This window comes from Cricetulus griseus, chromosome 2, assembly GCF_003668045.3.
Source record: "Cricetulus griseus strain 17A/GY chromosome 2, alternate assembly CriGri-PICRH-1.0, whole genome shotgun sequence".
In the NCBI taxonomy this organism is placed as follows: domain Eukaryota; kingdom Metazoa; phylum Chordata; class Mammalia; order Rodentia; family Cricetidae; genus Cricetulus; species Cricetulus griseus.
In genome coordinates this window covers 287,161,644-287,177,217 of record NC_048595.1, presented here as the reverse complement: position 1 = coordinate 287,177,217, position 15,574 = coordinate 287,161,644, and the positions used below count along the sequence as shown (strand labels likewise).

General features: G+C 44.0%; 1 protein-coding gene across 4 annotated transcripts in view; it reads left to right on the top strand.

The window, feature by feature from the left end:
* Positions 1-10,994, top strand: part of Serac1 (serine active site containing 1) — a 31,519-nt gene extending 20,525 nt beyond the window's left edge. For all 4 annotated transcript variants that reach the window (XM_027401070.2, XM_027401069.2, XM_027401067.2 and 1 more), the window contains 7 exons: positions 964-1,114; positions 3,284-3,425; positions 4,258-4,352; positions 5,505-5,602; positions 6,590-6,772; positions 8,400-8,543; positions 10,101-10,994. In XM_027401070.2, coding sequence (XP_027256871.1) covers positions 964-1,114; positions 3,284-3,425; positions 4,258-4,352; positions 5,505-5,602; positions 6,590-6,772; positions 8,400-8,543; positions 10,101-10,237 — 950 coding nt within the window. In that variant the 3' untranslated portion in view covers positions 10,238-10,994. The remainder of the gene's footprint in view (positions 1-963; positions 1,115-3,283; positions 3,426-4,257; positions 4,353-5,504; positions 5,603-6,589; positions 6,773-8,399; positions 8,544-10,100) is intronic.
* The last annotated feature ends 4,580 nt before the right edge of the window (positions 10,995-15,574 follow it).

The window sequence follows — 15,574 nt, the reverse complement described above, 5'->3', positions numbered from 1 at the left end:
AACGTGTTATTATATTCTTGAAAACTGCCAGAATAGATTCCAAGTGTTCTCACTGAACATGTTTTAGAACAATATAGTGGGCTGGTGAAGTTACTCAGCAGGTAAGGATACTTGCTGCCTAGCCTCACAGCGTGAGTTCTGTCCCCAGAACCCATGTGGTTGAAGGACAGAACTGAATCTATAAATTGTCCTACAACCTCACATGCATGCACACAAAGTACAAATCACGTTTCATACCATTACACACACACACACACACACACACACACACACACACACACACACACACACTTTTTATTTGTAAAGTAAAATAAAAAGTATACAATGGAGCTGGAGAGATGGCTCAACCATTATAGGCCAAGGCTCATGACCAAAAAAAAAAAAAAAAAAAAAAAGATAGTTGAGAGAAGAAATGAACAGTTCAAAGAAAACAAGTTTTTGTTGCTATCAGACTACCCTGAAACCTGTGTTATGGCAGCAGTCATTAATTTTGCTTATTAACTGAAGTTTGGGCCACATTCTGAGGGAAGGTATGCACCTGCTCCACAGGGCAGTCTAGTCATGGGGTGGAGGGGACACATGAGAAGGAGAGTCCCTCATACAAGTCAGGTGCTGATTGGAGGAGCGAGATCATCAGAGCTGTGAAGTAACTTCACTGAGCTTTCACAGCACATAAGGGGGACAGACATTTGACCCCAAGTCTCTCTTTTAAGTCATGTGTGTACGTGTGTCTGTATAAATAATGATATACAAGTAGGCACTTGTTTATACTTGAGAAAACAGATACAGCAAAACCAGTTCAACCTGTCTTTTTTTCAGCACCCTCTTCCACTCACTTGCCTCCTGAGAGGTAATGACCACTAATGAGTTGGGTGTCCTGTGTCTTTCCAGACCTTTGTGTGCTTGTGTGTGTATGTACATGCACTTCATATATATGCTTAGGATATCTGTTCTTTTCTTCAGGCTGGGTTTCTATAATGGCAGAGGCTTTGAAATCCTACCACATTATGGAGGCTTCCCATGCTGCCAGAACCCTGGCGAATCTAGACCGAGAAACTGTGTGTGAGAAATACCAAGATGGGGTGTATGTACTCCATCCCCAGTGTCGGACAAGGTGAGCATCACATGAATTTAAATGATCATTTTTTTATACTGGAAAGTGGTTTTATTTGCAATTGAAAGAGAGGGAAAGACCTACAAAAGAGAGATCCAAGAAACTCATAGTCCCCATCTCTGTAGGCTCACCATTCCCCTTCTGTTTTCCCTGTTTCCAGCTAGTGGTGTGCCCAGGACTAGGGAAGAGCTGTGCATGGAAGCAGCCACTGAGTTGTTGCAGCCCATACCCTTTCCCTAGATGAGGAAGAATGGAGAGCTCCAGAGACAGACCCTCTGAGGAGCCTCCTTGCCCACATTCTTTCTTCACCCCCAGCATTTCTTAAGTCAATCTTTCTTTGAACCGAACTCCAAGTCCCTCTTCACAGGAAATTAAAAGTAGCAGTCAATTCCTCCATCCCCACCAGCTCCTTAATTCTGACTGCAAGAGGTGCTGACAGGAGACAGTGACAGGGCCCCTCCCTCAGCCCCACAACTGTCAGAGCCCTGCTCCCATGCCCAGTCTGGAGGGCCTGGCTCACAACACCCCTTTCAGGGAGCTGCAGTCCACTCTTCAGATGGGAATGCAGCAGCATGTGAAGGGATCAGGGTCCCAGGGTCAGTGCTTTGTGCTGCGGGAGCCGGGAGGAGCAATCACTCACATCACAGGAGATCTGACATTCAGAGACTCAAGGTCACTGAAGGTAGCTGTCGAGCCGTTGTCACCAGGATCCAGGGTCCCCTTCCAGAAGATCCTTTAAAAAATCCTCTGCAAAAAGACAAATGGATTTATTGGTTCATTCTAACTGGCAAGTAAAATGTTAGGAGGACCAGTGTACTCCTAGCTCCCACTCCAAAAAGAGGAAGAGGGTTAATATGAGTAAAGTGTGAGTGACCATGGCTCAGGCTTCAGGTTGCCAGCGATAATATGACCAAAGTCAACTTCTTATCATCACAAAACAAGAAAAAAGTTGTGAGTAAATACATTTACCAAATATTCTGGTGGGGAACAGAAAAGCAGGGAAAACTCCAGAACAGGTTCACCCATTTTACCTGGTGACATTTTAGCTTTTGGTTGGTGGAAACATTAGGGCCTGTTTGGAGGCATTTGAATAAAATCAAATCATTCAGTGTTTCCTCACACTTTGAAAATATTATTTCTGTAAAACAAAACAAAACCCCAAAACCAACCAAAAAAAAAAAAAAAAAAAAAAAAAAAAAGGATGTTTTTAAAAGTATTCCTATAAAACAGAAAAAGGAAAGCCAAAGATGAGCCCCCTAGAGGTGTAAGGGGGAAGTTTGGTCCCTGTTCAGTGTTTTTATATGTGAAGGAGTAAAAAGCCCAGCAAAGACAACAGTGAGGTTGGTAGTTTTAAAGATTAGGGGTAACACAGGAGCTGTGTTTGAATTTTACTTATTTCTTACCTCTGCCTAGGACTTTTAGTGTGTATTACGCCAACTAGAGTACAAAGTGATAGTTTCCTCTTTCCTTGCACTTCTGTTTCTGGTTTTAGTCTTCTTTCCCTCTTCCCTGAACATGGTAACCTTCTATGCTAGCTGGTGGGACTTGTTTGAATTGGATTTGCACAGGCTTACAGCAGCAGCTCCCTTTTGTCTCCCCCTAAGGCTGAGTCATCTCATGACGACTCAGGTTTGTTCTGCCAGCTGTGAAACTGTAAGGGAGGTGGTCAAGGCGCTGGGTGAGCCACCCCATGTGTGTCTTTCTGGCCGAGTCAGCAAGTTTCCTTCCAACTCTGGAATGAGGCATGTTGTCTTGGGTTTCCCCATGAGGCCACTGCAGGTCCTAGTGAGGTCCTCCTGACATTTCTCATGTACAGTGACTTTGCCATTAGATGAGCGTATGTTGTCTAATTTCTCAAAGACCTTCATTGGTTTGTGGAATGTTTTCATAGACTTATTTAGAGGGTAACCTTGTGGTGACATGGATTTCATTAGAGGTGCTGGGTGGTCTGCCTGGCTAAGTGCGTCTTTTCACTGAAGGAGCAATGACGGTGCTGTGTCTGTGTCACAATTCCCAGGATCCTCAGCAGCCCTATGTTGATAGTTTCCCTAATCAAGTCTCCTTTGCGTTGTGTCAGCCTGCCAAAGCCCTCCACAGAGAATGCCCTGTGGCTTGCCACAGTAGTAATGCATTTATTCTGCTTCTCTTTAAAACTCTCTTCCCTCTCAGTCAGCCCATTAAAGCCGATGTCCTTTTTATCCATGGCCTTATGGGGGCAGCGTTTAAAACCTGGCGCCAGCACGACAGTAAGCGGGCTCTGACGGAAAATGTCGTGGTGGATGAGAACAGGTACACTACGTGCTGGCCCAAGGTAAGGAGCTGTGACTGTCACCCATACTAAGGCGGTGCTGCACTGCATTGTGCCACTAGGATTTCCCTCTTGCTGTTCTTTCCCTTGGAAACACCTGCAGGACATTACATCATCATCTGGGCTTGTGACCCTGCATGTGTACTTTGTTTAGGATATATTGTGACTCTGGAATAATGTTCCATGAGTGATAAAGTGGGATAAGAGTGCAATTATACACTTTGCTTCATAATTTAAAATAATACAGCCATAATTTCCTTGTACTAGCCAACTTTATGAACTTAATAATTATAAAGGTAGAAAAATTTGGATGATATAATTCTCCTTTGCAGTTCTTTGATATTTTCTTCTCCAAAGAGCCACAACCCCAGAATGAATTCATGGGATAAAATTTGTTTGAAGTCAGTGCAGGTGAATACTGTGTGTGAATTGTATCCAGGGCTTTGTTCCCCTCCCGCTTCCTTAGAATAGCATGCTCTTCTCTCCATTACTGCTGAAGTCTGGAGATGTCAGCCTCCAGCTCCCAGAGACAACACAGTTATCGTTAGCTTCCAGGTCTCAGACCTCAGTGTGTTCCAGCAGAAAATACTTCTGCTTTGAGAAAACAGCTCTATACTAAGTGTTGAAAGCCACCAAACAAGTCTTGATTTTGGCAGTTGCAGATTAAAATTGACAATGTTCTCATGCCTGTGTAACAAATATTGATGGCATTTTGTGGCCAGAGCTGTAAAAAGATAGTGTTTATTTTTATCAGCACCCTAACTACAGCAATTCCTAGGAAGGAAGTGGATGGGGAGATGCATGCATATGCTCATGAATCTTTTGTTTTACCTAGACATGGCTAGCAAAAGACTGTCCTGCGCTTCGCATCATATCTGTGGAGTATGACACCAGCCTCAGTGACTGGCGAGCAAGGTGCCCCATGGAAAGGTAATATTGAAGGGTTCACTGGATGGGAGAGGGGAAGGGCTCACGCCACAGTGGATCTTCTAAGTGTTGGGGATTGAGCTCAGGTCTTGTGCATGTTAGGCAAATGCTCCAATCCACCTCCATTGTTGTCTTCCTTCTAGAAGGCGTTAGCTTACAATAAGTAATTAGCTGTAGATACTTAGATACCACGTGGTCTTGAGTTCCTGATAAGGAGCTCAACTGTGTAATAGGAAAGAACCATGGATTTCTGTCAAAGCCTTCACTTCTCCTGCAGGTAAAACTGGTAGTTGCTTGTGTATTCACAATCCTCCTGGCTGAGGGAAGCACAAGGAAAACGAGGCCAAGCAGTTTTGACGTGGGTCCCTTTTATGTCTTAAGCAGCAGTGCCTTCCTGGGTTCCAGGACCTAGATAGCTGAGGCCCAGCCTTGGCTCACTGTGCAGTGTAGCAAGCTTTGTCACAGAGAGCTGGTCTGGTTAGTGACACAGCATGGTGCTGATGAGTGGATCCCACATGGGTGCCCCAGAAGGAGGCCAACAGAGGGATATCCAGTCCCAGAGGAGCACAGGAAAACCTTTGTTATAAAAAAAAAAAAAAAAAAAAAAAAAGAAAGAGGTATTACAGTTGAAGAGCGTGAAACTAGCAGGCTGATAAGCTGTGAAGTTAAATTCCCTTTTGGTGTGAAATTACTCTTTTTGAACTCTGATGATCATTTCCTAATATTTAACACATAAATCCAATGGCGAAAGGCTTGATTTCCATAGCATAAACAAAGTAGGCATAAACTCAGTCAAGTCTCTGGGACATTTTGTCGGGCCATGGATGTGAAAAGGGATCCTCCGCCCCCTCCTCTCATACCTAAGTGCTCAGAACAACTGGGATGAGACCCATATTCAACCTGTAAAAATTGCCAGATCCATTTGATATTCAAATAATGTGTGCTTAGTGTATGAGTGGGCTATTAGGGGCTTAGATAGTTCTAACTATGTGAGTGTTAATAAGTTTCAGATAGAGAATGATATTGGCACAGCCTGCACTCCAGACTGGGAGCCAATAGCATTGAACAAGCAAACATTCTTGTCTTCAAAAGTTAGGTAGCAAGATTTGGGGGATGGATGCCTCCCGTCATGCTTGCTGTTTTCGTTTTGTTCAGAAAGTCCATTGCATTCAGAAGCAACGAACTTCTTAGCAAGCTCAGAGCTGCTGGTGTTGGGGATAGGCCAGTGATTTGGATATCACATAGCATGGGAGGTAAGGATGGTTTCATCTTCATAGAGTGACCATCATGAGGTGGTTGTCAAGGTTACAGCCAACCAAAAGTTCCGCGTCTGTCTTACTTAACTGGTCTCCCCACCCCAAGTTAATGTTTTAGCTAAGAGTTCTAAAGTTGCTACTCTCCTTCCATGCTATTTGTTTTTCTAGAAGGGGACAGCTAATAACAAACTGTGTGGGAGGGCATGGATTGATAACTTGGTGGTTTCATGTGGTCATTATGCGTCAGCCTCACACTGTGGACTGTTGACCAGTTGGACTCAGTTAAGCAGGTGTTCCCGGAGGCTTCCCTTTCTTTCTGTCCATGCTTCTTCCACATTGCCAACTCTGCTGTCGCATGTGTGCTTCCAGTCCCAGGCAGGTACCTGTGCTGCTCAGATGTGCTCACAGTTTTTCTGTGCCTGGCTGCTGTGCTTGGGGGTTTGCCCTCACTTTCTCTGCATGCCCCACTTCTCCTGCCCTCCCCCAAACCAGCTCTCTGCTTTCTCCATATACCTAGCCCTAGGCTAGGGTGTCTGATAAGTGTGACTTAGGCTGAGCCTCAGCCATAGCTTTTTGCTGAGAAAGCTGCATGTGACCCTTCTGCCTCTCAAAAGTCCCGTCACCATCCTGGAGTCTTTGCATTACCTGCTTAGGGAACCTGCTTAGGTGCCTTGGCCATAGCTGATTCTTCTTGGCAGAACCTGTAACTTGGCACTTCAGTACTCTCCCAGTGTTGGGCTTCAGTGGCTGGCAGCCTGCTCAGGCAGGGCCGGACTTTCCTTACTGAGGCAGTGGAATCTGTGAGAGAAAGGTCTGTGCCACAAAGCAGTCTGCTGACTGTTTGTAGACTCATATTGATAATTCTGTGGTACTGTCATTATATTAAAGGTTTTATATAAAGGAAATTATTTAAATTTTAGATATTTGTCTTGTTGTGTTGTAACAGAGGGAAGGAAACCATTCACTCTCTTTCTCCGTGACTAGGTCTTCTTGTCAAAAAGATGCTGTTGGAAGCCTCTAGGAAACCAGAACTGAGCGCTCTTATAAACAACACCAGAGGAATGATTTTTTATAGTGTCCCGCACCATGGATCACGCTTGGCTGAATACTCAGTTAACATTCGCTATCTTCTCTTTCCTTCGTTGGAAGTCAAAGAACTCAGCAAGGGTAAGGCTCTCTGTTGTGAGGGGAATTGAGGCTGTAGAACATTGAGTATATGGAAAGAGGGAAAAAACGATCAGTTTCTTCCTTAAATTCCATCTGGTTTTTGAATTTGCACACAACTTTTAGCTTGGCTTGGTTTTTTGTTATCTTTTTTTTGTTGTTTTAACCGACTACTCAAGTGTAGCCATAATTTTTATGTTATTTCCAACTATTCAAACTTAGACAAATTATGACTTTTGCTTCCAAGCTAGTAAACTGCCTTTTCCATGAATTTGGAAAAACTATGAACTGTCAAAATATACATAAACTTTTGAGACATCCTGTAATAAAGCATGGTGTGTTTGTCATTAACACGTGATTTCTAGCCTAGCATGTGATTTATCCTATAGAACACTGTGTGAATGAAGAATGTGTACTCTACCGCTTTGGACAGAACGTCCTAAGAATCCATGTTAGGTCCAGTTACTGTGTTTCAGCTTCTTCTCTGGATGACCTCAGCATAGTGGAAAGTAGGGTCTGGATGTCTCCAGCTGTCTCTGCATATAGATCTAATACGTGTGGCCAAGCACGCACAGGATGCCTCTTTTCAGCCACCTTGGCTCTGATCTTCAGCTTTTGTATTCTTACAGCCCAGCATTATTTTTTTTCTTCCTTGTTCGGTGGTTATTGTTTATTCGTGTTTTCTGTGATTTCTCATCATCTTGAAGATACTTGAGTACTCTGTAAGGTTCCTATGTTTCACAGAAGTAGTATTAATCAAACTTCTGATGTCTGTGCATTTCTGTGTGTTTAGGTCATTGTCATTTGTCACCAGCCTCATTTTTTGAGATAGGGTCTCTTATTGACCCTGGAGCTTAATGATTGACTAGACTGGCCAGCAAGCCCCACAGAGCCTCCTGTTGTTCTCCCACCCTGCTAGAGTTAAGATTGCAGTTGTGTAGCTACAGCTGGCTTTCTATACAGGTTCTAGAGACTGAAACAAGTCCTTGTGTGTATTAATCAGGGTTCTCTAGAAGAACAGAGCTGATGGGTTGCATGCTCTCTCTCTCTCTCCCTCTCTCTCTCTCTCTCTCTCTCACACACACACACACACACACACACACACACACACACACACACACACACACACACACACACACGGAATTTATTAGAATAGCTTACAGGCTATCTAGTCTAACAATGGCTGACTCCTAATGGACAGTCCAAGAATGCAGTAGTTGTTCAGTCCACAAGGCTGGATGTCTCAGCTGGTCTTCAGTGTATGTCAGAACACTGAAGAAATGCTTCGATGCCTCCTTGTCCTCTAGGCTGCCACCAGAAGGTGTGGCCCAGATTAAAGATGGGCCCTCAAGTGATCCGGGTCTAAGGTGGGTCTTCCTACCTTAAATGATCCAGTTAACTAAAAATCTCCACAGAGGTGCTCAGAGGTTGGGGTTTTTGTTAATTCCAGGTATAGTTGACAACCAAGAACAGCCATTACCTCAGGCTTGTACTGCAAATGCTTTACCTGCTGAGCACATCTCCTGCCCAAGTCGGCTGCCCAAGTTTCCTGTCCTTTGTGTTAAAGATGAATGAGTGTGTCCTGAACTGAGTGATCTAGACTGTTGCGATCTCCCTCTGTGCTTTACAGATTCTCCTGCACTCAAGAAGCTACAGGATGACTTTGTGGAGTTTGCGAAAGACAAGAACTTCCAGGTGCTGAACTTTGTAGAAACACAACCAACATTTATCGGCAGGATGATCAAGCTACACATAGTGCCCGTGGAGTCGGCAGGTACTCACTCTTGAGGCATGTGGCTATTGGATGCCTAGCATTTAGTAGATGTCAGTTTTTATATCCAGTGTCTTGGGGATGTATAGGAGAAAGTTAATGACAATCCAGAATTCATTTTTTAGCAACAGATTCAAACCGTGCTGCAAGCATACAGCCTTGGCTTTAGCCTCTATAGAACAGATGACAGTAGCCAGTTGGCAGCTCTAAGGTGCCAGCAGTTGGTGCTTGCATTAAAGAGACTACTAAGCACTTCTGTAAGCTAGAATAAAAGAGGCATTTGTTCAACAAATTGATAGCTGCAGAGAAACCTTAAAGAAACCTGTAATAAATGTAAATGTTTTAGTAAATGTAGGATGTAAATGTTTGGAAGATTTGGTTAGTGGAAGGTGTATGGGGAATATTCAAGCAGGAAATAATTTAGAAGACACCAGTGTGTTAACATATGGGGAGGGCGTGGATGGGAGTAGCCCAGGCCTGCTGATGTAGTGCAGACTCTACTTCCAGGCTCTTAGAGCCTCCTGATTACTTCGCACTGTGGCCACCTAGACAGTTCACTGTCTGAATTGCCTCCCTTAACTGACCATGTCTCCTCAGCTTGAGTGTCATCTCTCGGAACTCCTTTCTGAGGCTGGCTTAGGTCCTATCCTGGTAGCTCATAGCAATGGCAAGCTCTTAGCAGCCAGGGACAGTGATAATTCTTAGTGTGCTAATGAGCTTTGTCTTTATCTCAGTATACACCACACAAGATGGAAGGGATCCCATGTTCTAGGCTGAGGTATTGCAAAGCAGCTACTTGAGGATTTCCAGATGTCCAAGACAACCTTAAACTTAAAGCCACAGCAGAGCCAGTCTCCTGAGCAGCTGTCCATAGCATTGTCCCCAAAATCCTGACTATCCTTGTATTACTCTCTTCCCTCCACTCAGTGGTGACTCATTGGCATCTCTTGTTACCTGCAGCCAGGTGGACTTGTCAGACCAAGACAGCAGATGCCTTTCCAGTCCCTGAAGTACTAAAGCCTGACCCCCACATCTTCTCAACTGCCCCCACACACCCTCACACACCCTCCCCACCACTCCCATACATATCCCACACATACGCTCCCCACACCCTCTCACATACTCCCCACCCCTCCCACACACTCACCCTCACACACACTTACTACCGCACCCACACTCCCCCCACCCTCTCCTACCCTCCTCACCCCCCATAACCCCCATACTCCCCCACCCTCTCCTACCCTCCTCACCCCCCATAACCCCCACACCCCCAAGCACACTCACTATATTCCCCCACCTCTCACACTCTGGGAAGGCTCCTGGGAATTTGGGTCTAGAATGGGTTTCCCGTGAAGCATCAGAACGGTCTGTGTTCACCTGCAGGCACAGGGACGTCTCTTCAGTACAGATGCTCGGGCTGTTCTCAAAAGGCGCATGGAAACTGGAAAATACAGACCGAGACTAACGCTTGCTGGGCTTCCATTTTCACACATGGAGTCAGAGTTCTACTCAGGCGAACTTGGCCTCCCTTTGCTTTATTGACATTTTTGTTTTCTTCAGATTTAGGCATTGGGGATCTAATTCCTGTAGATGTCAACCATCTGGACATTTGCAAGCCGAAGACAAAGGATGCTTTTTTGTATCAACGTACTCTACAGTTCATCTGTGAGACTTTAGCCAGAGACCTTAAAAACTGAGTGTGAATGCAGTGCAAGAAACGTGCATGGCATTTCTCCTCTTGTTAAGCTATATGCAGTTCTGTGCCATCATGGTGGCAGCCTGGTCTGCAAGTGTGGTGCAGATAGCAGACCACAGCTCTTCATGCAACACTGGGAAGTGCCCTCATAGACTGGAGGTCACAGAGGAAGCTTTAAATTGAGTTTCTCTGGTTCAAAAGAAACTCTGTTGCTGGGCTTAGGACTGAGGGACAGAGTTGGGCTGGCCAGAATGCCTGTCCACATGAGTGAGACTGTCCCAGGCTCATCTAAGAGACCATGAAAAATGCCATTTGGAGAGAACAAACTGGAACTTACAGAGGCTGTGTTTGTCATGGGTGCCATGTGCTGTAATGTTCTAGTGCCAGTTTTTAACTGTTAATATGCCCGTTACATATTTTCTCACTGGTTCGCACATGCCGGGTTGTATGCATGGGTAGGTCTTGTGTACTTCTGTTTTTTCCTATTGCTGAGAAGTTTTTTTCCAAATATGCTTTCTAGGATATTTTCACTAGTTCCGCAGTAATGTGCTCTGGGTATGGATAAAGTAAGGATCAGCATATGAAAAAACTATGTGGAGCTGTCAGATACACTAACCATGTGGTAGCAGGGCTCTCTGATTCTCTGGCTGAATAATGCACAACTTTCCTGTGTTCGTTTAGAGGCACATCCAGCATGGGGAGTAGGAAGTTGTGCTGATGGACTTCTGTGTTTGAGTAACAGCATTATTAACATGAAATTCTTTTGTGGTACTAAGGGATCAAACCCGGACTTTGTGCATGCTAGCCAAGTACTCTACCATTAAGCTACATCCCTGCCCCCAATTTTTACCTTAAAGTATACATCTTACTGGTTTTTAGTGTATTCAGAGTTACCAGCTATCACCATGGTCCGTTTTAGACTATTTTATCGTCCTCAAAGCTCTCTGAGCAGCAGTTGGTTTCCCTCTCCTCTGTCCCACTCCCCTGGATGAACACTAATGCATTTATCATCTTTGTGGCTTTACCTGATGGTCATTCATAAAGTTGGTGGCTCAACCTTGTTGCTCTTAGCATAATGGTTCCATCCCCCACCGGTCCTTTCCTGTCTCTGCTTCCTCCCTGCCACGAGGTAAGCAGTTTTGCTGGTCCTACCATTCTGCCATGATGCCCCATCTCAGTCAGTGGGACCAGTGACCATTGACTGAAACCATGAGCCAAAGCAACTCTTTCCTCCTTGAACTCTGCTGCCCAGGTATCTGTTGTAGAAGTGAAGGTGAATACAGTTCTGCTTTAAATCTGAAGTCTAGAAAGAGCTCTCGGGTGTGTTATTAAATTACTGCTGCTGTTTTTCCAACAAGACAGCATTTTTGTTGTGTACACGATGGAAAGGACATTAATCACCAAAGTGTAGATAGATGAGGTTTATCATGCACAAGATCAAGGGGAAAGCAATGGCGGAGACTTTGACATCCTAGAGCAAACGCAGCACTGGCTGACGTGTACTTCTAAAAGACAATGTAACCTGAACAAAGAAGGGATTGAAACAGACGGGTACAGTGACATAATTAAAAGGCACCATAACGTTAAAGCCTGGACAAACATGCACCCTCAAGCCCAGGGATGGCTTGATGTGCACAGAAGCACAGTAACTGCAGAAGGAAAGTAAAATGATATTAACTAGAAGCAAGCTGTTCGCTCGATGCGAGGCAGCATGGGCAGAAGGCCCATGTGCCTTTAGTGACTACATGAGGGCAAACGGAAGGAAAGAATGAAAATACTGTGCTTTAAAATGCAAACAGTAGCCCCTAAAAAATATGTAACCCTCCTACCTCATGTTAGAAACATTAATAAGGGAGGAATTACATCCTCAGCTAAATTGCCCTTGAAATGGATAACTATAATGAGTGGATATGGTCAGTCTGCAGGAACTCAAGTAGTGTTGGCAAGGTCTAGCTTCAGCTTGAGTTTACATAAATTAGTATGTGTGGTATAATGGCATGGAACATAATCTGGTATATAATACATGCACATAGATTTCTAGAATAATGTTAATTTATGGATACATTTGGGGTAAACCAACCTACAACTAAAAATATGTTGGTGAAATCATTAAAAAATATATCCTGGTCTGTACATGATGGCACATACCTTAATAACAGGACTCAGGAAGCAAGATCTCTGAGTTCAAAGCCATCCTGATCTACATAGCCCTTTCCAGGCCAGCCAAGGCTACCTAGTGAGATCTTGTTTCACAGCAAAGTCCTGCACATGGTCACAAACCGTGTACCACTGGGAAGGTAGAAGCAGGAGAATAGCTAGTTCTGGGCCAGCCAGATACAGAATGAGACCTTGTCTAGAAAAACAAACTCAAATGCCCAGCCCTCTCCAAAATCATGTCTTCTGTGTTTACACTTAGTCTCAATCATTTCTCTTGGGTCAAAGAAAAATAAAAAGCAAAATATTCAAAGGGTGAGGCTAGGTTTTGTAGGTTTGTAAGTTTAAAACCTTGTTATATATGAGAAACTGAAGTAATGGAAACAGTGCTCCTTTAAAACTAGGGAAAACATTAAATGCAAGAAAAGGAAACAGCTGAAACATTAAAATGCATAAAAAGCAGTTGGGAGAAAAAAGGCACATCTGATAAAGAACTTATCTAAAAAATGCAACCTTTAAACCTCAAGAGGAAGAAAATGAAGCCTAACTAAAACCATGGTCAGGGGCGCATACCCATCACCAAAGACATACACAAAGGTGTGTGAAGGTGCTCATCACATGGCATCGTTACACACCAGAACAGCCAAAATATCAGTGCCAAGTATGGACAAGGATGTAGGGCCACAGAGATTCTGATAGGAATGTAAAATGACACAGCTACTTGAAAAATCATTTGGCAATTTCTTAGAAGACACACTCTTAGCCTTGGTATGTAACCAGGTGAGTAGAAAATTATACCCACACAAAACCCCATACCTTGATATTTATAGCAATTTCATCCACAATTGACAAAGCTTAGGAGCAGCCACGATCTTCAGTTGACGACTGGTACATCCTGACAGTAGAAAACTCAGTACTAACAGGAAACGTGCTGTCAGCCCATGAAATGACAGAAGGACCCTTACATTCCTGTCACTAGGTTTTAAAAGCCAGCACGGAAAAGTCACGTAGTATGTGGCTGCAAATCTGAGGGCAACGACAGACAGGGATGGGGTTCCTGGGAGTTGGGGTTGGGAGATGCATAGGAGCAAGGTTCTGGTTTTTTTTTTTTTTTTTTTTTTTTTTTTTTTTTTTTTTTTTTTAGGGCAGTGAAACAGCTCCAATAGTGCAATGGTGGACCACGTGTCATCACACCTTAGAATACACAGGGCAGTGATGCCTAATGTGAAGCCAGGGCCATCAGAGGCAATGACATCAGGCTTAGGTTTATCAATTGCAACCATCCTGGTGCAGAATATCAGTGCAGGTGCTACCTGTGGGAGAAGGTAGTATATGGGAACCCTGCATTTCTTAGCATTATTGACATCACTCCTTGTACGCATTATGCTGCTGAGCTGAGCCCAGCCCAGGCAAGAGTTTGCATTGCAGTGAGTTTGAGTCTGGTTCCTACCACTTTGGAACAAAGAATCTGCAGTCTGTCCCTCCCTTGGCCAGGTCCGAGTCCTCAGACAAAGCGAGTTCTTCCTTTTTTATCACTTTGAGATGACCAGTATTGTCTTACTCCTGAGAAACATGACATTAGTCACTGTATTTTGTGACTACTTAGCTTAGAACAAAACATGGGCAGATTTTATTTTGAGACAAGGTTTCTCCATTAACAGTCTTGGAGCTAACTCTGTAGACCGAGCTGGCCTGGAACTCACATAGATCCGCCTGCCTCTGCCTCCTGAGTGCTGGGATTAAAGGTGTGTGTCACCATGCCCAACTGCAATCACTAGTTGTTACTGTATGGTGATGTTGTATTTTGCGTTGCAATAATCAAAACTCATTAGAAATAAAACAGGAGGATAATAAGGTTGGAAGTTTTTTGTTTTGTTTTTCGAGACAGGGTTTCTCTGTGGCTTTGGATGCTGTGCTGGAACTCACTCTTATAGACCAGGCTGAAGGTTGAGAATTTATGGCTTCAGAGTCCAAGAGGTGGCTCAGTAGCTAGAAGTGCTTGCTGCCAACCCTTAAGACCGGAGTTTGACCTCTAAGACTCACAAGTGGATGGAGGGAATAACTCTTAACGTTGTCTTCTGACCTACAGTAACTAAATGTAAAGAAAAAAAATAAAAAGCCTTTCACACTGTATCGTGTGAAAGCTGCTCTCATGGACCATAGACATGGGAGTTAGGCTCCACTGTGTGTGAGACTTGGAGAGCCTCTGTCTCCTCAAGGCCCTTAAGGCAGACTGAGGAATGGATGAACTGTGCATACATTTCTCACGGAAACAGACAAGAGTTTTAAATTCTGCCCATGTCTGTGGTGGTGCACACCTTTAAGCCCAGCACTCAGGAGGCAGACACAGGCTGATCTATGTGAGTTCTGGGACAGCCAGGGCTACACAGAGAAACCCTATCCCTGTCTTGAAAAACAAAAAACTAGCAATTGCATTTGATGTAGAGGAAGGTTGGTCAAAGACGAGTCCAGGGTTCTCTTCATATCTGAAAGGAACTCCAATTTTAAAAAGACAGAAATGATTAATAACATATCCAACAATCAGGACAGATTACCAACCCAGTACACAGTGCAGACTTAATATTGCTAGTCTCTGGGTATAACCTTCAGTTTTCCTTCCGAAAGAAATGACCATTCTAAAGCCAATGCTTTAGCACTCATACATGTTGGGAAGGTTTTTTTTGTTTGTTTTTTAAGTATCTCAAACTTAAGCAACTTTAAACCTTTGTAGAAATTTCTTGAGATTTCCTAATTTCAGTCACTTTTTTTTTTTTGTAACGTGTAGGAAGTCTAAAAAGAGACCATGTGAAATTGTCAGTATCATACCTGAAATACTGAACTGCGGCATGTTTCAAAGCAGTTGGCTGTGTGCAGTCTCATTAACTAAGGCAGACCTAAACCAAACCAAAACCAAACCCAGCACAGAATGAAGTTATGCAACCTACTGCTACTGGCTTAAGACATTCTCCAATTAGTAATAAATGCTGTTTTTTAAAATAAGGCCATTCCAACTGTCCTTCCCCTCCTTCCCCCCCAGGGAAAGGGTCTCACTATGTAGCTCTGGCTGTCCTGGAACTATGTAGACCAGGCTGGCCTCGAACTCAGAGATCCACCTGCCTCTGCCTCCTGAGTGCTGGGACTATGGGCATGTGCTACCACTGCTCGCACTCTTCAATTGTTAACT